Source organism: Xenopus tropicalis, chromosome 8 (genome assembly GCF_000004195.4).
Source record: "Xenopus tropicalis strain Nigerian chromosome 8, UCB_Xtro_10.0, whole genome shotgun sequence".
Lineage (NCBI taxonomy): Eukaryota > Metazoa > Chordata > Amphibia > Anura > Pipidae > Xenopus > Xenopus tropicalis.
The window spans coordinates 93,976,908-94,002,439 of record NC_030684.2 but is presented as its reverse complement, the minus strand read 5'-3'; the positions used below and the strand labels follow the sequence as shown (position 1 = coordinate 94,002,439).

Genomic DNA, 25,532 nt, shown 5'->3' with positions numbered 1-25,532 from the left:
TTCTTGGGCCAGGTTGGAGCTGCAGGGTGCCATTGAGTCCTATGGGAGGCTTCCAAAATCATGCTAAGTCTGAAAGTTTCGCCCGCCGCTTATGAGTGCTCAATACGAAAAAGTCGCGACAAGATACGAGCAAATCGTAATGGCTACGAAAAACTCGCGTTTTTTCGCGAAAATCGTATTGGTAACAAAAAAGTCGTGACAATTTCCGAAAAGTCTTAAAGGAGCCGAAAAAATCACAAAAAATACGAAAAAGTCGCAAAATGTTCGTTTTCCAATCGGAATTTTTCCAATTCGGATTCGAATTCGTGTCTTAGTAAATCAGCCCCCTGGTGTTTAAGCAGATTGTTTACACTATAAGATAGCTTCTGTAAAAGCCTATTTTGGGTGAAACTGCAAACTAAACTTTGATTACTCAATCCAGTATTAAGTGGTGGTTCAATCCAGATTAATATTTGCCAATATAGATGTTTAGAATTATGTATGTGCCTAGGCTGTTCACTAGATTATATTCAAAGCAATAACCTAACATCTTCACATTAAATAAAAACACATTTTTCTTTGATGAAGTTATGACAATGTTATTGCATTTTTTTGGAAAATGAATAAAGTGTTGTCCTTTTGATCCCATCCTGTGGGACTGTACATTTATTTAGGTTGGTTGAATATTTGTTAACCAAATGCAGTGTGTTGTAAAAATAAATTGATTTGACAGTGCCTGGGTCATGGAGAGTGTATTACTAAATGTTGACTCAGATATGTGCAAAACATATATCTATATATAAAATTTAAGTGAAGCCTTCACTTTCTTTGAGCTCTTTATTGGAGCATGACAATGTAACCTTTTTCATTGTATTTTCCTGTAAAACGCAGTTTTAAAAAACAGATCTACCAAATTAGGATTGTGACTATATTCCTTTTTTTTAAAGATCTCCGTTCTCTTGGGAACTGAAATGCCTGACATTTGTAAAAAGTAAAAGTGACACCATTGTGAAGATATTTAATGAGGAAACAGGATACCTTTTCCAATAAAGTCCCTCATTATTGGATTACTGTTAAACATAGGTTTATGTCTTTTGTTTAAAATAATTCATGAGGTTATGCTATTTTCTCATTCTTGGAGTGTTCTGACAGTACAAAATTGCTTATCATTTTTCCTTAGAACTTAACAACCTTCAACTTCTAGTGTTCTTTTGCAATTACTCTGTGTTTTATCCAAACTCGTACGCCCTGCTCTGTCAAGTTCTGGTAGAAGAAAAGATACCACTTTTTTTTGGACTTCCTTTATATGGCCACAGGAACTTTTATTGTTATGCTTGTTACAGTGCTATTGCTATCCGTCTCTTTTTTTTTTTTACTACTACTATTCACAAATTTCAGCATGTGATGTTCCTATCGTATTTGCTCTCAGCAAACTCAGGGTTCTTTACAAAGAAAGGCAGTAAAATCCTAGTTTACTTACTGCACAGCATTTGTGCATGTAGCATGTAGCATCTCATTCATTAAAGATACTTGCATCAATTTGCACTTCGATATATTTGTGCTCGGCATGTCCTGCCTCCTGCTGAGAGCAGTTGTGTCTATTGATGTAAGCTGCTTTGGGAACCCTAAAGTTACTGCTGCCTCTGAACTAAGAGGATGCTCCATGGTTCCCACAGTGGCTGGCATCAATTGCCGATGTGCAGTCCGCAATTGCAGACATTACAGTTTTAGGTTTTAAGGTTCCCAGACACAATTTCATATCTTAGAAGCCTTTAGAAAGCAAAATCAATACTTGTTGGGTCCAGGTGTCCCTTCTAAAAAAGCTCAACTAACCATAGAACTGGAACCCCATGGCTCACAAGCCCTGAACTTCTAATAAGAACTAGCAGTATTACATATTCCACAGAACAGGTTTGCCATCTTGGATGCTGCTGCCTCTTATGAAGTAGACTGTATCTCAGTAATGGCTACCTTGATATCTTATTTAAGGGGATCATCAACCACAATTCCATGCCAAGACACAGGTTGCATTTTTGTTTCGGAATACTGTCACTCCCAGTTGTTTGGTTTCAGTCATAGCCTCAGCCTCCAGCAGGGCCGGAACTAGGGGTAGGCAGAAGAGGCAGCTGCCTAGGGCGCAACGATTTAGGGGCGCCAGGCAGGAGCCTCTCCTGCCTACCCCTAGTGCTAATTTGTCATTGCCTCCACCCCTTGTCATTAGCAGCGGAGGCAATGACCGATCTAACCGCCCCGCCCCCCCTGCACCTCCTCCTGTGCATTGGCGCGCATGCACCGTTCGGAGAGGTGGGCGGAGTTAGCCGACCGGGTTGCCTAGGGCGCCCGGTCGGCTTGGCCCGCCCCTGGCCTCCAGAGACCAAACTAAAGACTAAGGCATCAATTGCATTCATCATAGACTTAAATATTAAGGGTATCAATAATTATACAAGGGCCTATTATGCCTCAGATAAAAGTGGCAGCACTGAGAGAAAGTATCCGTAAAGAAGCTTTGTCTATGACCATCTCACAGAACTACTGTACATGTTAAATTTCATCTGAGAGAATTGTCAACTCAAGCAATTTTGGTTTGTCATCGAAATAGCCTTTACAATTCAAATAAAGTTGATACATGCTGATTACAATGATCCTTATATGAGTCCCAATTTTTGTTTTTCATCAGAAAACCTGAAAACCTTTCTAAAAGTATTCCTTTTACTTGAATGTCTTTCTATTTTGTCTTGAAAGCATAAAAGGGCTGATTTTTTTACAGAACTTCTTATTTTTTTACTGCTTGGTAAAAAGGAGTTTTTTGACATATTCAAAATGTATTTTTTCTTTGCTGGGAAGATTCTACATGTTTAGATGCAAAACAGAAATATCCATGTATGTCACAATTTTCAAACGGCCAACCTGTAGCCTTCCAGGTGTTTTTGAACCATAACTCCTTGCTTACCCTTAGCAAACAGCATATCTATGATGTATATACGTATTTATTTACTGCTACATACATGCATGCAACACATAATAATAGTAAATAACCCCATATACTGTGAACTCTGCCCTGTATGCTAACTGATTTGCCAGTGGTTTCTGTGCGAGTGGGTGGTGTAGACACGTATGGAATGCGTTTGCACCCATTAGTGATCTGGCATTTCCTTTGAATTTTGAAGGTTAATGTATCAAATGGTCTTACATTTGCTACTCATACAGTAACCCATAGCAACCAGGAGGTCGCATTTACTGATTGGTTGCTAGAGGTTACTATATACATTGCTGTGCTAGGTTCTTCCCCACAAGGAGCATTTGAAAAGTAAGTAACCCAAAGCAAAATAATTTTTAAATAAATATTGGAAATGCCTGTAACTGGCCCCCCTTTCAAAGGGGGAAGTCAAATCAAAGAAACAAAGTGTTTTTTTCCCCCATTTTATACTGTGCAGTACCACTCAAGAGCTTGTAGCTTAAATTTCTCAATATTCATATCTACACATTAACTATGCATATTTGGAGTTGCAGTATCCATTATCCAGAAATATTCAATCCTTTATCGAACTCTTTATCAAATTTAAAAAAAAAAAAATTCCTTTTTCTCTGTATTAATAAAACAGTACCTTGTACTTAATCCCAACTATGATATAATTAATCCTTACTGGAGGCAAACAAGCCTATTTGGTTAGTTAATGTATAAAGATGCAGATTATGTAAAGACAGGTCCCATACCTGTATTTACAACTCTTTGTTTATTGACAAATCAGCTTTTTACTAAGTTCATATCAATATATTGACTCCAAGTTTGTCCAGGAACTTGTTTTGAATTATATTATGTATCTTCATATTTCAATATTCACAATGCCAGCCTGTGTTTCTCTGTGTTTTTAATATTCCTATTTTATATTTGCATATTGATTATGGTTCTCTCTGAGAAACTATATTTGACTAAATTATATATAATATATGTATAATTCATTATTATAATTAATAATTAATATAATATATCAATGACATTCAGTGCTCCATTATATTTATATATTGACTGGGCTTGCTCCTCATTTACTGCATCTATATACATTTCGACACACAAGGCGCAATGGAACCTTTCATCATTTTTAAACACCTCTCAATTATTACATTCAACAGTGAACATCTAACTACCAGGCATCATATCTAGAAACATTTGAGATATTTTACATGCTGCTGCTTCATGTGAATGAGTATCTGGCTAAAGGGCATACAGAGAAGGCACAAGATCTGCTCTTTGTATAGCAGTTCCCACAGTCATTTACAGCACATGTGGCTGTGTGCAAAGAATCTGTACTTCCCTGATGCCTTGCTTGCATTTACCAGCATTGTATCACACAGATGTTGCACCTAAAGTGTGTAATCTTGTGCTCTGGCAAAATGTGTGTATTAATAATCAAATTTCAAATTCTTGTGTTCTTTTTTTTTTAAACAAAAAAACTTGAATGTGCGCTTTTTTTTAAAATGATTCTGGCACATTTTGAATGCATTTAAAAAACTGGAATTGAAAAATGGTGAATACAACTTCCATTGACTTTCACATGAACTTGTCAACTTTTAGCAAAACAACTCAGATCGCAAGTAAAAACTCAAATTTGAATGTTGATAAATCAGCCCCTTAGTGCCTATCCAAAGTGCATGGCTCAATTAGGGACAGAACCAGGGTGCACATGTCTGACACTTGCTTGCAAATCACTCCCCAAACTGTCCAGTGACCTGGCCACCTGGGTGTAAGTACCCTAAGTCCTTTGCAGTACTGGCTACTCAGACAGCAATATTATCGGATGACAAATTTATTCACCAAAGATCTTCTATGATCCAGGTGCACGTGCTTCAGACCTGTAGCATAGGAAGAATCCATGCTTTCCAATAAAGGCTTACGCACACCGGACAAAAGAAGCAGTAATCAAGCCACCAGGAGTGATTATAAAATCTTGTTCATTACATATTAAAGGGCTAAAAACAAAAGGCCCGGCACATTTTATACAAGTTAAATATATATGTGTGTGTGTTTGTATGTAATATTATATTATATTTGAAAATTGTTTTTGGTAGAATATGTATTCATTCCCAACATTTTCCTGGAGACAAATTTGTGCTATGGCATTAAGCATCTGCTGAGACCCAGCTTCAAAATAACTGTACCTAAATTCTAAAAATGGCTGAAGAAGCATCTGGATGGATAATATACATCCTCAATGAAAATGCTTAAGGGAATATTTAGCAGGCAAATGGAACAAATGACTGATAAAGTTGCAAATGCACCAACATAAAAGTACCATTCGCCAAACCATTTATTTGCCTCTAGTGCATCTTTGTGATGAGAAAAGGAGTCGAAGGACCCATATTGCATTGTGCTTATGCCTCTAATAAAAGGAGCATTATATCTCTTGAAACATTTTCTTTATCTCCATAAGACTTTTCCAAACATAGTTTGATCTAAGGAATGTTGTAAACTTTGAAGCAGGAGCTCTCTTTTATTTTTAGAGAACACTTGTTCCAGTAATTGCATCACAAATTTTATTCCCTCTTAAAATATACTGCAGCTATACTGTGCACAACAACATGTTCTGCAATCCAGCAATGAATTGGTTAGTGAAAAAAAAACAACCAGTCCCTTTGCTTATAAAACTTGTAAACCCCTTATAATGCTGTAGAGAAAAGTAGCCCAAGCTACAATATATTTTGTAGGGCTGTCAAAAGTGTACTATTTATTTTGCCCAGTGCATGGAAATGTGTGTTTTCTACTGATACACCCATCCTTCTATTTTGCTAGTCTTTCCAAATCCATTAATTTTGAGACCGATAAGAAGAACAGAAAGGGTGAAGTAATATATAGCTAACACATTCCACCATTACTTCCAGAGACAGCTAGAAATGTTAAGGTTTTTAGGCTATAGAAACACTAGAATTTAATAGACAGCTGAATAATAGGCTGCAAAAAGTTACCTTAGGAGCCGTCAAGGCAACTTCTTTAAGGCTACAGACAAAATGTTTGTAGGAAGTACAAGAAGGATTGGTAAAGAAGCATCACTTCCTAATGTCAATGAGCTAGAAAGCACACACACCTCCTCCCAACACTAAATTAGGCCCAGCTCTTAGTGGGCCAAAGTCAGGGGATTTTCAACCAGTTGGGGATTACCAAGCCATAGGGGCAGTTAACCGTATGGACCCAGTTCTCCTCCCACCACAAAAAGCATTACAAAATCTCACTGAATTTGCTTTGCAAAATTGTCCTTAGAAAAAGAAGTGCTTATCATTTATTGATTTTCCTTACACAGAAAGTTTAGAACTACAAAAAGGTCTCATGATGTATATTCCTACTGAGCACGTTTGGACTGATACATATCCATGGAATATGAAATAATCCTTGATTCAGTAAAGGCACACTCAATGAAAATCAATATCACTGGAAATAGAGTCCCCAATTACCCTTGGTTCTATCTTACTTGAAAAATAGGCTGGCATTGAAAACATGGGGAGAATTATACTAAATAATCCTTTTGTCTTCCCACAGTTACCCCCACAAGCTAAAGGGGTCAAAATAACTATAAACTGTAACCTTTTAATGCAACTACAAGTTACACTTACAAATACCAATTTCCAGAACACCTATGCAAGTCTTCTTCAAACTATGCTTCAAATATCACATTTAATAAAAAGTACCTTTAATCACAAGTGCTTGGGGTACACATTGTAAAGACAATTGGCTTGTGCAAATCAGGTTTTCTTCTTGGTACCAAAGGGACTTCTGATTCTCTTGTTTTTCTTTTTTTTTTTAAATGCTTCATTTTACTAAGATTATACCAATAAAAATGTATATCAACCTTGCTTACACCAGAGAAATTGGGGCCTCACAATATTTTACTTCTGTATGAATATTGATGCAACTTTACTAACAATGAATATCTTTTCATCTTTGTCCCAAATGAATTATTTATCTCTGTGGTTTATACATTTCTCAGTAATGTTATATATTTATTTTGTAAGATGCAGCTTCCCCACTTGCATTGTTAGCATTCATACAATTTCGACATCATTACAGTTTGAATTTGAAACCATACCATCATGCCATGAATATAAAATTCCTAGGAGAACAACAGTGACCTACAGTTCTTTCAGAATAACCTGAAGTAAATCAGCTTTATTTATTCCTTGTTATTCTCCCAGGTTCTTCATATTTCCACTGCCTTAATTATCTCCATAATACGTGCAGAGTTTCCTTCACTTCTTAATTTAGGAGTCTCACACACCTGCTCTGCATGACTGTTGATGTTGTATGTATGTGAATATAAGCACATCTACACATAATGATATACACACCTCATGGTATGTGCTTGTGTGTGGCATAAACAAAGAGCATTCATTTTCTATAGCACTGTACATAAAACAACACAGCCTGCTCGGTGTATATTAAGAGCTGGTGGAAATCTAACAGCAAAATAATTAGAATGTAGCATCATTATCTTATATATAATGAATTTAACTAACATATTTGCACCCAGTGTATCATAATAGCTATGTATTTTGAGCATACAACAATTCTAAAAATCAATTTTCAAAATAACTTTTTTAAAAACATGTTCAGACTCAATTGCCTTTTTCTTGTTTGTTTGTTTTTCTTGTTTATGTATTTGTTTATTTAGAAAAAAAACTGAAATAGGTAAGCAGATTGACCTTTTTAATGCAATGGATGTGAGGAGTACTAGTCAAAATGAAAATTTAATATAAGCTTAATTATACCAAAATAAGAAACTTTTTAAATATATTCAATTAAATATCGGACCCATTTCCGAAATAATGAAGTTTATCTTCACTATATCCCTCTCAGTATCTTTCTCTCTTTATTCTCTCTTCATGCAGGAGCTGGGAGCCTGATTTTGAATGACAGTTAGGTCTAATGCAGCCTTGGAGGGGGGGGGGGGGTGCTCCTTTTTTCCTAGATTTATTAGAGCTCACTTTTTACCAGAAATCACCAGAAATATTGTCTGAATAAAATAACTGATTATATTTTGAAACTTTCATATATCAGTATGATGAAGCTTATATTAAATTTCCATTTTCAGGTCCCCTTTAAATTGATATATTATATATATATATATATATATATATATATTGCCCTTTTACATCTTTTCCCTTGAGCTGCCATTTTGTGATTGTCTGTGATTGATCTCTTACTATAACAGGAAGTATGGGAGTAAAAGACAGAACTTGACTCATGTGACCTAACATACATGTGTGCCCTAAAGTAGGGTTGGGTTTACATATGAGCTGTTTTATGTGATATACGTTTATAGGGACCTACATTGTTCAGGGGTATAGTTTTAACTTAAACAAATGAACTTCAACATGACTGTTGAGGTGCAGGTACCATGTATTGGACAGTAATTTGGACCTATGGGTGAGGTTGCTCTGTGGGGTTGAGTTAATTAGAGTTAACTATGGCTGGCCTGCATCTGCTAAGAGGACTGTCCCAATATAATAACATAATTCCTGATGAAGCTCATGTGGGATGATACACATGGAGGATGACGTCTTCCTGAGCCAGCGCAGCCTTTCCCACCAACTAATATCCAATTTATATGCTGTATCTAAACTTGTACATTGTTGGACTGTGCTTCTGAGATGGTGAGCACATTTGGGATGTGCTTGTGTAATTGTGTTTAAAAAATTATGCACTTGTTTGAAAAAGAATCTTACTGGTTTCAGTCCAGGTTTTGTGAAAAGCTTACTGCTCGGTATATTACAAGATTAAAACATTGGGGTGCACAGGCTGTTTCACGTCAAAGGGGACACTACACGTGTACAGTATGTTTTTAGAAAGTTTTTAATCAGTCCTATAATGTTTGTGCCTTTTGCCTGAAACAAAGATTTATTGGTATTGATAATTTGAAGTGTGCATATTTTCAGGGTCTCATTACCCTTGTATACTCAGCAGCGGTTTTGGGCAATTTTTGTGCATGTCCTGATTGCACTTCTAGGGTTTTTCAAGCATTACTTACTTTTTTTACCTGTTGTGCAAATCGCTACTGATTGTAAAAACAATAGCTCTGTTGTTGAAAACAATACTAAGAACATCAAATGCACAAAGAAGAGAGCTTAGTCTAATTTTGATAGCATAAACATGTAAATCTTCAAGCCAATTTAGCTCGACTACTGATGGTATCCTGCTTACTGGTGTAGTAGTACCAAACAAAACTACTAGGGTATGGGATCCATTATCCATAAACTCATTATCCAGAAAGCTTTGAATTATAGGAATGCCATCTCCCACAAACTATTGTTTTTAAAAAATTATTTTTTTTTCTGTTATAATAAAACAGTACCTTGTAGTTGATCCTAAGATATTATTAATCCTACCAGCATATCAAGGGTCATAATAGGGTTCCAAAGTGTGTGCCTTCAACAGATCAGGCTGGGCAGGTGAATTGCCTTTTAGCATTTTCCACATCAAATTACAAATTTATTCTCATAAATATAGATGGTAAAGAGAACATACATTTTTTTGTCAGCTGCAATGTCTTACGATTGAAAAGTTTATCAGACTAATCCTTAAATTGATCTTGTATATAGTTGTACGTATTGATCATGTATCACGTTAGTGTCTCTTTTCTGAGGGAAACACATCCAATTTGTAAAGCTTTGTTCTTGAAAGCAAATCATTAGTTTTCTTAATTAATCAGGTCACCCTTCTGTCTGTTTGTCCCTTCCTTTCTCCTTCTCTTTAAACTAAACCACAGCTAGCATTTCACTGCTTAGTTTTTCAGTACTGTTATAATGTAACCATTTCACTTTCTCTGTTTCTCTAAGGCCTCATACACACGGGCATTTTTTTAAGCATTTGATGTGCATTTAGGACAAATGTTTGTGTGCACCTAAACGCATTTTCTAATTGATTCCATTCCGCCTAGTTGTACTCACAAGCGTCCAGATTTCCGTTTTACTACATTCTCCTTTCATTGCGTTTTTTTAGATGCAACATGCTGCATTCTCTTGCACTTTATGTGCATTCATAATTCAGTAGAATAGAGAGTTGCGTTTGGAACCGACAAGAACACACTTGACTGCATTTAAAAAAAATCATATAAAAAATATATATGTGTTTTTTGCACTCAGCATATGTTTGTAAATGCATAAATAAAATGCATGTGAGTATGAGGCCCAACTTTTCAATTAGACTGCATGCTCATTTTTATGGAGACATTACCTGGGCAATGGCTTGATTAGACCTTTCAGGAGAATGTAATAAAAGTCATAAACAGAAAAAAAGAATAAAAACTTGTATCTCACAATGTGTGAGAATTCACAGCATAGATCTTCAAGAAAAGGGAAGGGACTTCTGTCATTAACTTCTACATGATCTTAGTAATTTTTAGCTGGCGAATTGACAGATTCTGATTTTAGCCATTTTGACACATAACCTCTCTGGGTAAATAGCTGATGGCAAGGCAAGATGGATGCAAGATTTTCTTTTACTAAAGAGTAAGAATAGAATAGTTTGTTTTCCCCTATGCTGGTGGTCTATAAGAGAGAAATACATAGGAGAAAGTATAATAGAAAGTTTCTTTAAATCATATTGCTCTAGACTCTGCAAGTATAAATATGAATTTTTATGAATTTAATGAAACACCCTTTGTAACACAGAAATATTATATGGCACATACTCACAAACCCATAAACACCGCCATGGATTTCAAGCTATGCTCTGCAGGACATGCAGTTGCCCTCATGAAGACAAAGCTTTTTAGACAGGAAAAAGTTTTTTTCGGAAAGCGATAGAGTAAGGAGGAATATTTGACTAAACAAGCAAGCAAATCAATTCAACTAGAATGAACATTTACTTGCTATTATTTTTAATAAACAAAATATTGAAATAAAAAGCATTCCTGTCATTTTATTATTTTTATTTTACACATGCTTGAACCTGCATGTTTCAGCAAGAAACCGCATTCTTATAATCACAGAGGAAGCATAAAAATAAATGCAATATGGTGATTATAAATGTGTATAGAAGTCTAACAACATCTGTTTGTATGTTAGTCAGGTACTCTGAAATGTAAACATATTGTAGATGGGAATTTTCTGCATTAGCCTGAAGTAAAATTGCAGAAAATCACCAGTCTAAACATATGCTGGAGTATTCACTGCATACATTACCCTCTTCAACATTGATTTCAGGAAACATCTATCTAATCTTTCCCACAAAGGTACAGTTGCTGTACCAAAACAAGATGATCAATTGACTAGGGAACCGTGCTTTGTTAGACACGCATTTATTAACAAATATACTAACCAAATGTTGCACTATTTAAATTACATTGTGCTAGTGCAGTAGTCAGTATTATGCAAATATAATATAAAACTAGAAGATAACTAAAACACATTTTAAATATTTTTTTTTTTACGTATACAGGACCTGTTATCCAGAATGCTCGGAACCTGGGGTTTCCTGGCTAAGAGATCTTTCTGCAATTTGGATTTGTATTAATCACTAAAATGTCATTTAAATATTATATACACTAAACCCAGTAAGAATCAATTATATATTAGCTGGGATTAAATACAAGCTACAATTTTATAATTAGAGATAAAAAGGAAATCATTTAAAAAAATGATTTGATTAAAATGGAAGATGACCTTCCCATAATTTGGAGCTTTCTGGATAACAGGTTTCTGGATAATGGATCCCATGCCTCTACTATGCAAAAGCCTTAGGCCCCCAACCTCAAATACAGGAACCCTATGAGAGTGTAGATCCATGCCCAGAAATATTTTCCATAATTTACCATATTGCTATATTTTTCTGATCTTGGTTGGCCTGTCTCCACTTCCCCACTGTTTCATGAACCACACACTTACATCACACATATCAAATGTTTTTAAGAATAATGGTCAAACAACTGAAAGTCAAAATGTCACACAAAATTCTCAAAAATACTGCCATATCCAATTGACATTTGTAAACTAGTTCCCCATTTAATAAATAAACTCACATTTATCATAATTTAAGACTCCCTCTGTGTAGCGAATGTTGCAAGTATTTTATACATATAATAAATACAATGGGGCAGTATCTGTGCCTGGAACATGGTTCATACAATATAAATGCTGAGAAAATTAAATAGGTTGTTTTGCCTCTGGATCTGCATTCCCCCATAAATACAGCACCACCTACATTCAGCATCTCTGTATTATTGGGGGGAAGGCAGAAGGCATCCCCGCTACATGTCCCCTAACTTGCAAGTCACTTAGGGAGTGTCAGCTGGTTCAGAGGAGCCCTTTACTAAACATTTTCCTTGTGGCTTTGTGCTGTGCATCTCAGATTTTGAGTTGCAGAGACCAGCAAGACCCCAACTGCAAGTCATTCTTAAATGTGATTTGAGCTTGATTTATCAACTCATTAATGTTGGAGCACTCACACAAGAATATATAAAGATATTTAATACAATAATAATTTTAATTATTACATTTAATTGAGTACATTAAATATGCTTACCTCTAACGATAATACTGGTAGACTTTTTTGCTGGGTTTCCAACATTATTATTTGCAATGCAGCTGTATGTGCCAGCATCCTCTGAAGTAATGGCTGGTATGGTTAGAGTTCCACCTTTAAGAACAGTCTTTTCAGGAAGTGTACCGGTCGATCTAACCCACATTAGTGTTGGAGTAGGTTCCCCACCAGTTGTAACACATACTAATGTGATTGCTTCACCAGGATTCACAACTATAGGATCATCCACCAAGAGTTTGATCGATGGGGAAGCTGGAAGATGGTAGACAAGGATTTACAATCAATTACATGTTGCAAATCTATGCGGTAGAGAATGCAGCAATTACAGACTTATGTGGTCAGGATTTAGAAATCATATCACAATTTGACAATGCAGTTCCTCTAAGAACAGAGATGTGATGTCAGTATTAATTATCAAGAAAAAAGTGCAGCAATTCGGGACAAAGAGCTGTATAGTTGTCATTTTAGCAATTTCATTTAATTCAGTAAAACATTCTTTCTCAATAAATATTGAACAAAATTATACATCAAAAATACATTATCATCTTTATATACTATATGTAATAAAAGTCACAAAGATTATTAAGGTGAATTAACCCATAGCAACCAGTAAGATATTTTAAACAGAAGGCCAGTAAATGCCCCCTAATGATTGGGTGCCATAGGTGAACTGTAGCAAATTTGCACTTTAAACTACATAACCAGCTAAACTCATTATACAAACTTAAATGAAGGGTTATTAAAGGGGAATTTTTCTGGCAATAATGTTATAAATGGTCTCAGAGTCTATATATTAAAAAAAAGTAGTTTAGGAAATGATATGAGGTTAACAACGGAGCGGCTGAGCAACTGAGCCCCTCCAAGTTCTATCTCCCCCATTATGGATACTCTCTTTTCCCCCTCCATTTTCTGGTTTAAAAAATTACTTCCCCTTCTTTCTTACCCCCCCCCCCTCCTCTCCTTCTCTTACCATGTTCTCTCCCTCAGTACCATATCAGATAATAACAAGGTAATAATGACAGCAATAGGCGACATTACCGTTACAGCCTAATTAAGTATAATACATACTAAAAAGCTATCTTAAATAACCCTGTTAAAGCAGAATATTATGAAAACTGTCATAATATCTCACACGGTTGCAAATAATCTAAGTAGATTTGTCTCATTTCGTCACATGAAGTGTTTATTATGCCTATTGTAAAAAGCGGTCCGGTACTGTATATATATAAAACTGAAAATAAAGAATATACAAAAAAAAAAAAAAGTAGTTTATATATACATTTCCCAATGCAGTAATGCAAAATAGATAGATAGCATATTGAACAACAACAGAACGATCCAACTACTGGCTTTCAATACTCAATAACACACTGTAGGTTACTGGTGGCAATCAGTAGTGGCAGTGGCAATCGTAGTATAAAGCAACTAAACGAATGATTTAAAGGGGAAAGGAGAAAGTCCTTCACCCCAATGGCCCTTTATATAAACTATATATATTGAACAGAGTATGCCTCCATTGCTGTGCAAATAGACAGCTTAATACTGCCCTTCTGAGCACTGTTCACTAATATGCTTATTAACTAGACATTACTCCAACCCATACACCATTGCACTTAAGCAGACCAAGCTTTTTGCCCCTTGTTCTTTTGTTAGGGAAAACTGACAGGACATGACATAGAATGCAGGAAAAATACAATTCCAGTGGCTGAAATTAGAGTTGCTAAAAGCTAATGCATGACCAAAAAACATTAACCAACTCAGTGCAATGTACAATATTAACAGAGAGCAGAGAGTTCAGTTGTCCACATTTAAATATCAGTACCAGAAAGTTTAAATTTTGTTGTTTATGGAAGATTTCAGAATATGCAGAAATATCTATTTTTTATTTTAGTGCACAAAGGCTTTACAACTCAGTGGCATATATTCAAATATTGATGTTTTCACAAAGTGAATGTATAGACTCCTAATTGCTGTGGTTATCTTTGTGCTTGATATTTTTGATATTTAAGAGGTTTAAAATCATTCATAGTGAACTGCAGCAGTTTAATTACATGTTTTCTTTTTGCCTAGTATTAAAATAAGCTAGAAAATTCTATTAAAACCCTGCTTTACTTCCCATCTGTCTTGTCTCTTCCAAACCACTGATTAATGCAATAGATGAGAAAGCTCAGATAAAAAAGAAGCATGCATTGTGGAAATGATTTATTTCTAGTTTTACAAATCAACCTCCTCCACCACCCTCCAACATTCACACCCAAGATCTTTAAAGTGGCATTACCAGTATATAAGCATTTATCACTGGCATCTCACAGTTTCAGCCATGTCCACATTTTAGTTTACTTTCCTTTCTTGGATTTTTACAGAAGAAACCCAAAGACTTTACAAATGTCTACTTACTAAGAGAAAAGGAACTAATGGAAAAAATATAAAAAAGTTATAGTTTTTTTTTTATTTCAGCCAGCGTAATTTAAAGCAACCATGACCATGGGGTATTTAAATGGGAAGATGTGCCAAAGGAGCTGGACATGGGGTAATGACATAAAACATGAACGTCAGTATCAAAAGGCACACTTGTATCCAACTTCTAGACATCAGTTAAATCTCTCTAATTATTAGTTAAAAAACAGAAACACACACAACAGAAGAGGGAAAAAAGGAATACAGGAGCAGAAATACATTTGGAGGACAACCATTCTGAGAGTTCCCAGGAGGCCCATGGTAGGATTGTCCGATGAAAGTCCCAGAATAATTTGAAATGAAATCATTTAAACTGCAACCTCTTCTGAATGCCGAAAGCCAACTTAATTCAGATCAAGAATATGAAGTAAGGGGAGGGATTTGTGCTTTGAAATGTTGAATTACTTGGATGGAACTATTCCTGTTGAAAGGAGGGTGCCCCATCCTCCGAATAATGACATTTTCTACATGAGTTAATCTGCAACTTGAAATAAAGGCAAAGGAGCATAAATCTTTTTGTTTGTGCCGTCCTTCTCATTTCTGTGAATAGACAAAAAAGATAAAGTGACTGGCATGGAGATTCAGATCACCAAGCTGTATAGGTAAGAAACTTTCAACATAGTACAGCAATAAAGCAAGGGATTTGCTGAGAAATGAAATAAAATTGAATTTTGAATGGGAGAAAACTTACAACAAGTCTCAGCATCACCTCTATAATAAGTAGATCACCTTTGGGTTTCAAAGAATGAGCATCACCCATGGGAAAAACAGCAAGCAACAAATACAGAGAAGGCTCAGGGGCAGCAACAGTATGCAGCACTGCTGGTACCCCATATAAAATCTGAAGGGAGGCTAAAGGAGCAAAGACGTGCTGTATGGTCTGGCAAGATGTAACTGTTAAGCTTCTGGTTTTTATAGGTACTTAATGAGGGCCTCCAAAGGCTTAGTTCGACTGGTGGCCTGTAGTAAATATACCAAAATGGCATCCACAACATTCTGTGCATCTTAAGAAAGAATAAGGAAACAGTTGGCTAGCTATGTGTGCTGGGAATTCTACTGTACTCTAAAAAGATGGTGGGCTCAGTTGTGCATTTAAGGGGATTAGCCATGCTGACATAGGATTATGGGGTCTCTTTGCCAAAAATATATCAGACCACACCTCATATTCGGCAAAGTCATACTTGTTAGGCGATTCTAACACAATATTAAGCCAATGGTAGGTAATGTAAAAAATAAGTTTGGAACCAGCCTCCTGAACCAGTGTTGGTTTTGACCGAAAATACTCAGTAAAAGGGCAAAGTAATAAAGTAATAAAATGTATATGCATTCCTTTTTTAAATATAGTCAGCAAATACAGAAATATATTAGACAAAATTGAAGTAAAGGCATGGGATCAGTTATCCAGAAACCTGTTATCCAGAAAGCTCTGAATTATGGGACGGCCATGTCCCATAGAGTCCATTTTAAGCAAACAACTGACATTGTTAAAAATTATTTCCTTTTTCCCTGTTATAATAAAACCGTATAATGCATTCTTAAAGGAGGCAAAACAATCCTAATGTGTTTATTTCATGTTTAAATTATTTTTAGTAGACTTAAGATCTGCTCATTTGGAAAGGTTGCCAAATGAGCAGATCTTTCCACCAATATGCCCACCTAAGGTGGACAATATTGGAGTAACGCGATTATTTGGCCCTTGGGCCAAATGATCAAATTACAATGATTGGAATAGGACCTGATGGAGCGAGGACCACATCAATATTAGGCCAGATATTGGTCAGGTTGGCCTGTCAGGGGTCCCTATACATGGGCAGATTGGTCAAAAGGACTCAAATATTTAGCTTAAAGCTGCTTGTGTACAGCCACCTTTAAAGGTAGATCTAATAACTTTCATATCTACTCCCTTGAATTGAACTTTTTAGCACAAAAAATCATGTATTTAAATAATTATTCTAAATCCACACATTTTTTGTTTCATGGTTTTATAATTTTGGGGGGGTTCACTTGTAATCACAGGTTGAGGCATTCATTTAATTTTTGTATTACATTTTTATAATTCATGGTTTTTATAAGTGTATTATTTAATAAAAATTGTATTATTTAAACAAAATTGTATGGTCAAACTATTTGGGTCTCGCAGTCAACCACTTAAATCTTTGGCAGAATATAAATATTTTTGATTTATCTATAGCATTTTTATTTAGTGAATAATATTATATTATCATAGTTACTAACAGACTCATGAAAAATATGAATTGATGCCCTCTACTTATTTTATACAAAATATGTTTAGTGTTTTTTTTAGTGTGTTTGCTTTTAATTGTAAAAAAAGATTTACTGTGACACTCTGCCAAGATTAGGATGTGCAGAGACATTATGAAAATATTCACTGTCCCACACACTTCAGGCAATAAATTAAACTATGTGATCTCTTTTCACTGACTCTTTCAGTTTCATGATTAACAAATTAATTTCACTTGAGAAAAAATGTTATCAAATGGAGTAGCTGGCAATTTTTAAGGCTACTATAAGAAATGTATGTTAGACAGAGAGAAGTTAAATCAATATTTTGTAACTGTAAATACTAGAAGAATTGAGACCTATATAACAGAGTCTTATCTCTACATGGGCATAGAACACATATACAGTTAGGGGCCGATTTACTAATCCATGAACGGATTGAAAGCGTCCGAACGCGTTTTTTTCGTAATGATCAGTATTTTGCGATTTTGCCGTCGCCGGCGTGACTTTTTTCGTAAATTGTCACGACTTTTTCGTAAATTGTCACGACTTTTTCGTAGCTGTTACGACTTGCACGAATTGTCGCGACTTTTTCGTAGCTGTCGCGAAAAAATCAGAAAGGTTTGCCCGCCGTTTACTAGCGCTCAGTACGAAAAAGTCGCGACAATTTGCACAAGACGTAATGGCGACGAAAAAGTTGCGACAATTCGCAACAGCTACGAAAAGTCGCGACAATTCATGAAAAAGTCGCGACGGCGACGAAAAAAATTACAAAAAATACGAAAAAGTCGCAAAATGTTTGTTTCCTATCCGATTTTTTCCCATTCGGGATTCGGATTCGTGGATTAGTAAATCAGCTCCTTAGTGTCAAATTGATTTTGCATAATAAGGAATGTATTACCTACTGCATTATTTTTCAGTGAGAGTATAACAAACCCTGTTAAAAAAATAATGTTTTTATTAATAAATAAATAAAATGTTTTTATTAATGCCTTTTCCCAAAACTTCTTCAAGACATCTACATCAGATTCAGGGTAGAACCCGAAGGTAAGGTCAGTAACAGGCCCTATTCTAATTAACCCAAATGATCAGATACCTAATACAATAGACATGAAGAAATACTATGGATAGAACATGCCCAACTAGAGACTGCCAATTGCTAATTGATCTCACTGACTCATCCAGCTAGGCAAATTGATCTAGCAATGAGCCAGAGTTGGCAAGAGTTTAAAAAGTCTATGGAGCATGATGATAGTTTGGAACAAAAACAATAACTCCCACATGACCAATCAGGATTAAACTCAACAAACCTAACAACAAAGCAGAAATACTAACACCTCTAAAGGACCCCAGTGCCACCTGATTATTTACCATGGATAAGTGCAATGAACTAAATTTTGATTTAGGAACTGAGATTAGGAAACAAAAATTAGGCCCAGCAAAAGCTATTTCCTCCATTTTGTGGAACTATATAACATACCCAAGTACTGGAAAAAAACATCTTTACAAAACAATGTCATTATTAAATTAAACGTTTTAATATTATTATTGTTTAAATTGATTGGTGTTATTCAGTGATCATCCCTATTTTTGGTTCTGTTTTAGAAAGCAAAATATGTAATGAGTCAGGGAATTAAGCCATTTCTCCCAAATGTGATAAAAGGTGTAGTAACCAATAGAAATCAGTAAGATGTTTACTTGTGACTGCAAAATGCTACCTGCTGATTGGTCACTTAAAGTAATTAGATCTGTGCTGCTTCAGTGAAAAATCCCCCAAAACCCCCTCTAATAGTACATAGCCAATTTAAGTTTGCTGGCTTTTTTTCCAGGGTTTTAAGGGCAGCCAGTGGCACTTTTCAATGCGAGATTGCAGCCACACATTCATCACTCATTTGTAACGCAGACAATGACACAGACAATAAAGATACCTAACCATTGCTTTTAGCCCATATGTAGATCAGACGCCATATATTATTTATTAAGGTTGGTAAGGCTACTTCTTGTTCTGCTGCTGGAAAAGGCCTGTTTTTCAGGGAGCTATTCATTGCCTTTTGCTGGAATAAAAGGCGGCATAATGGCATGACCATCTGACATTAATTAAGGCGTTCCATGGGGCTATCCACTGTTGTTGGTACTCGAATGACATTCAGGATAATAGCAGATGTAACAGTCATCCCTTACATAATCACTCTATAGACATGAATTGACAGTAAGTAGTAAATAGGAAAAGAGAAAATGTGTAAGGTCTAGAGTGAGAGGTCAGGAGTAGATGTTAGTTAAATTCAGACACTGTTATCCCAGTTATTGACTTTGCATTAGCCGCATCCCTTTAGCTATTGTTCCACATTTCGCTACTGCTCCTGCGCTGAATTGAGGGAATGTAAGCAGGGTCTTTATAAAAATTTGTAATGGGTTTGTGATCAAAGGGTCAGAGTTCAGCAACGACTAGTAAAATGTCCCTGATGTCAATAGGATTTTGTCAGTTCATTATGGTCAACCAAGTTGCTAATTACTAAGGCAGTGTTGCTCCTGTTACCTGTTTGTGAAGCTGATCCTGGTATTGACCGTTGCCTGCTTAACCATGCTCAGCCCCCTCCTTGGTCATCACTAAACTCCTTATAAGAGCCAGGGGTCCCTGGTAGTCTCTAGTTAATTGTACAACCAACATTCTTAAGCATAACAAAATTCACATTGTATGAATTCATTTATTTCTTCTGATATTATATTTTTTATTTACAGATCCTATTATCTTGCATGTGTAGATTATTTTGGTTTTGGACATTTTTGGCTGTTTTCTAAACAGATATTACTAAAATAAAAGATGGATGGCAATGTGATAGTAGAGGGTAGATAAGTAGTTATTCTGGTGTCAGTTATTAAGCCCCATTCCCCTTTTAACCTTTTCTAAGACAAACTACCAATCTTCCTATAGCTTTAGCTTTCTACTGTATTAATAACAGTAATGTACTACAATAAGGCAAAACATACAGGTACAAAACCCTTTTAGACCTAGCCAGTTTTTAGAATGTTTAGGTTTCCCAATAATAGAACCCTACCTGTATACAGGGGATCCTTACCCTTGAACAGCAGCACTATTTTCTGCTCAACAGTGCTGCTGTACAAGGGCCAACCTTCCCGTGGGGTATTTTCTTACTTAGAACTAATTATTATAGTTCATTTATAAAGCAACAAAACAAACACTGCCAAACCAAGTCACCTGTTGAAAAATGGGGGCTTGTGTTTGATAAATAGTATGTAAAGTATATTTTCTGACCCTATTCTTATGTATAAACCTTCTTGTATAAACTGATTTTCTGCAAAGGAAGACGTTTATCATAAATATTATTGTGTATAATGACATCTAACCCTGACATTCATCCTACCTTCCTCAAAGTACTAAGGCTGTAATTAAAATAATATTCAAAAGATATATCACTTTAGGTACCATACTACATCCCTAAAGCTTCTATTTTCTGTCATGATGGCACGCTCATATTAATTTTCAAAGCTTGTTCCTGATATAAAATAGTAGACACATTTAAATTAGAAGTGAGATCCATTGCTTCTATGCTTTCTTTTATGAGAGTTTGTAATGAGTGTTACAAAAGTGATAAATAATGTCAGAATTATAGCTGCAAAGAGAAGATAAGAGCTCTTTGTGAATATATCAGAGGGTGCCAATCAATACTTTGCTCTAAGCCTTTGAATATAAATTAGGAATGCACACTGTATATCATAATGCCTTTGTACACTGGCTAATCTCTGATCATTTATCAGTTTCAGATCATATCAAGTATGTTTCATACATTAAAAATCACAAATTACAGTGAGTGATGCTCCTATAGAAGAACAACTGAAACATTAACTTTTTGGTTTCTGTACAGGTGTATAACAAGTAAAGATTGTTTTCTCTTTCAGGTTTTTCCATGTCAAAAATGTAGTCACTATAACACAAAGCTTTGACTTAACTCTTAAACAGCATGAGGCAGAAACATCACGGCAAGCTTTAACTGCTTTGAATAACTGAATGCTTTCATCACACAGCATGACAAATGGATGATGTTCTTGGTAGTATGTTTTTTGAATTTGCAGCCAAAAGGAGTCTATAATAACATATATCTACAGTGTATCTATATACAGTATATATGGACACAAAGGGACACTTCCAAAAGTTAATTGCCAAGGTACTTAATGAAATTAAGTGATTTATAAAGAGAATGGATTCATACACTTCCGGGCATATTTATCAGTATATGAGTTTGTGAATTCAAATTTCTAATTTGAATAAATTTGCATTAAAAAAAATTAAATGCTTGCTTATTTATTAATATGGACAACTTGTTTAATAAAAAAAAACTTGAATGCCTCCAATGTGTGAGTTTAAAAGCTTAAATAAATTTGAAAAACAATAAAATCTTGGATAAAAAATATGGCATGACTTTGCTTAGGACTACTCCCATTGACACTACGTAAACTTGTAAGCTTTTAACTTGATGCTTTTTTTAATCAATGTAAGTTGTGTTGTCTTCTAGAGATGTAGCAAACCTCACAAAAAAAGTTTGCGAACCCGTTCGCGAACTTCTGCCAAAAAGTGCGAACTTTGCGAAACCCATAGACTTCAATGAGAAGGTGATCTTTAAAACCTAGAAAAGCCATTTCTGGCCAGAAAACTGATTCTAAAGTTGTTTAAAGGGTGCCACGCCCTGGACAGTGGCATGCAGGAGGGGGATCAAGGGCAAAAATTTATCTGAAAAATACGTTGTTGACACAGCGTTGCGTTTTGTGCTGTAAAGGGCAGAAATCACACTACATTTCTAAACTTGTGTAATAAACTGCTTTTACAAGGACTATTGGGTTACAGCAGATGAGATCAGCAGGACAGCTGTCCCCAGCAGCTACATACAGAGCAGTAGAAAGTAGATTACTAGTCAGCAAAGCTACCTAAACTGTCCCTCAAATCCCTGCACAGCTCTCTCCCTATGCTAACTCATCAAGCACACACAGGCAGAATGTAAAATGGCTGCTGGGCTTCGGTTTATATATGGAAGAGAGTGGTCCGGGGGTGGTCCAGGAGGGAGAGCTGCCTGATTGGCTGCCATGTATCTGCTGGCTCTGGGGTGAGAGGTCAAAATTTGGCTCCAGCTAAGGCGAAACCCAAAATTGTGAACATCGCTAAAAGTTTGCGAACTTGCGAACACCCGATTTTCGCGCGAATTAGTTCGCCGGCGAACAGTTCGCTACATCTCTATTGTCTTCTACTTTGTTCAATTGTTTTCTCTGTATCAGGCATATTCCTTCTGTCTGTACCCAGTGCCCTTTGCTTACCACTCCTTTGATTTGTATGCAATTGTGACTGATTTGGCTTGATATATATAACTAAAAAAACACTTGCTATAACAAGCTGTCTAAATGGAGTGGCATAGCAAGATATTAGCCAAACATCAAGATACATTTTACTGTAAATGTTGATTATTTAAAGAAGCCAAAAGATTAAAATCAAAGGTATAAACTATAAATACACTTGTAGCCTTACATCTTTACTGTACATACTTGTCTTCATCAGGAAAATGAAATGATGAAGGAAATTTACAAAATGGAAGTGTGTATTGTAAAGGCAGGCTTTGGCAAGCCATCTTATTAAGGATACAGAGAAGAATACACACATTTCTTATAAGCTGAATTTTATATTCAGGTTCAAGAATAAGCTTTCCAGTTGAGTTTTCCTTACAATAATATGCAGCCTAAAAACCTGGAAGGTGGAAGGTGTACAACTCCTGTTTTATGGAAAGGTGTATTACATAAGAAAATACATTTTTTTTTCTTTTGTTTTCAAGCAAAGCTAGAATAGATTAATGCAAATACAACATAACATTCTCTTGAGTCTGCTATTTTTGTCTGTGTTTGTTTTAATTTTAGTGGGAAAAAAAAGGATTTAATTACTATGCAGGGAAAATGGTGTGAAATTTGCAGTAGCAAACAGCATCGAACAGAGAGTAAAACCCCGTTACATTTGTAAAACTGTATTCCTGGCATAAGCCACATGGAATTACTATGTAAGAAAACTGAATTTTCTTCATTTTTCATGTATTAATGATGAAAAACCATGGATGCTTTGCAGAAACATTCTGTACACTGACAGTTAAAGCAGAATATCTGATAACAGATTAAAAGTGAAGGTATATACCTGCAGGGTGTTTTCTGCTGATCAAAAGAAACCTAATCCCAATGTGGGCCATGATTGATTCAATTTTTATTACTGTTATTTAACAGGAAAAGCCTTACTATACATGTACAACTGTGTATGTACTAAAAAACATTTGCCATGATTTTTGGCTATGATTTCATGCTGTCGGGTACATATTGTACTTGCCAAGTAAGGTCAGTGCATAGGAATGGTACATCCATATGCAGTATCCACATATCAGCATGCAGTGGCTTGCCTGGGCCTGCTGTTTCTTGAGGTAGCAGACCCAATGCTGCACCCCCCCCCCACCCTTACACTCAAGTATGAAATATTCAGCATGTGAAAAAGTACCCATTTGTGGGTAGGGTGCCAAACATGACCTGCCATGGGTCATATAAAGTCAGAAAAGCACATGTAGCACACCACAATAGAATAAGTGCTTTAAATGTGCTTTAATGGCTCCACTTATAGATGCAAAGAACAAGACGTCTAGTCTAAATAATGCATTTTCCTCATGGTTTAAATCACCTTTCAATGTGAAAAACCCCTGTATAATCTTGTTACGTGATTTAACCTTATAAATGTATTTGTGAATGGTCAGTAGCAACAAAGTGAGCCTGCAAGTTGGCGGAACGTGTTTACTAAATACACATGCAGAGTCATAATTAAAAACTTACAGAAACCAGTGCAACTTCCCCCCATAGTTCTCCCGACTGGTTTCAGCGTGCCCAGGCCATGGTGTATTAGACTTTTAGATTTTGTAATATTACACCATTTCACAAATTTTTACTAACCTAATGTATGGAAAATGCTATTCAGGTTGAAGTTAAGGGCCTTTGTTGAGGTTACAAATACAGGGCATATCACACACATAATTACCCCTATATCACAGAATAATTGCTCTAAATATTGAGCAGCACTTCAAAGTGAGTTCCAGTCAATGGAAAAGTGTAACACAAAAATTACACACCTTGAGTGTTAGTGGGGAGAGGACCAGACAAAACACAGACAAGATCACAAAGGGAACATAGATACATACAATTAAAGGAGAAAAAAAGGTAAAAACTAAGTAAGCTTTATCAGAAAGGTCTATGTAAATACAGCTATAAGCACTCACAGAAATGCTGCAAAGATTTCTTGTGTCTGCAATTCAAGTGCCAGAGACGCGCAGCTCTCTGCTGTCTCCTCTCTCCTGCTCCCCCCCCCCTCAAGAATGCTAAGAACTCACTCCCCCCCTTAGGAATGTGGATCTTAGCCAATCAGCAGGAAGCTGACTGATAGTCTTACTAACTGAGCATGTTCAGTTGGTCTGGGTGTCTGTGCAGGAGCGAGGCATTATGGGAACTTTCTTTACACAGCTCAACGTTTTTTCTTCCTGTTTGGCTTCTGATCATCTTATCAACAGGTAAAATATGGGGAGACTTAAGGGCACTATTGAGAGAACTGAAGGTATGCCTGCAGCTTGAGATTAACTCTTTATTAGCCTTTAAAGATGAGGAGGCAAGGCTATTTTAATATGTAGGTTATTTGGCCAGGATCCACAAGGATAGGGTGCCTGTTATCATGTTTTTAATTTGGTATGACTTTTCACAAAAGCATCCCCTGTGGATGAGATTGATGCCCCTCATTTTAATCTACTGAAAAAACCCACCTAGACATTGGCCATATTAATTTCTTTTCTTTTTTTATTAAAGCATATGTTCCTAATGGATCTTTCTAAGTACCTTTAGTGGAGGCATTGTTATCATAGATTATCTGCACTCTTTGCGGTTTGTCCAGGCCTGCACAACTAGGCATGATTTCTAATACAAAAGCACAGAACATTTATTCATTATCTGCCTTATTATAGCCTTGATCATCAGCTTGAAGGTAGATCTCTCACACATTTCTTGGGGCAGTAGAAGCCCACCAATGACATTTTTGGCCTTGGCACATTGGTACCTGAGAGAAGGCATTATGCATACCTCTAAGGCATTGTTACCTGTAACGTTGTAGCTAAATCACATGGAGGATAGCACAAGTAACTTAAAATTTAGCATCATCCAAGTACCAGAATCCTTTCCAGGGAAACAAGGCTAAAAAGTTGCTTCTCTGGCTTCAATTTGTTATTCACATAATATGCCTGTATATATACTGTTTATATAT

General features: G+C 35.9%; 1 protein-coding gene across 2 annotated transcripts in view; it reads right to left on the bottom strand.

Moving 5' to 3' along the window:
- Positions 1-25,532, bottom strand: part of mdga2 (MAM domain containing glycosylphosphatidylinositol anchor 2) — a 380,573-nt gene that overhangs the window by 97,308 nt on the left and 257,733 nt on the right. For both annotated transcript variants that reach the window (XM_031891457.1, XM_031891458.1), the window contains exon 6: positions 12,488-12,757. In XM_031891457.1, the coding sequence (XP_031747317.1) occupies positions 12,488-12,757 (270 nt within the window). The remainder of the gene's footprint in view (positions 1-12,487; positions 12,758-25,532) is intronic.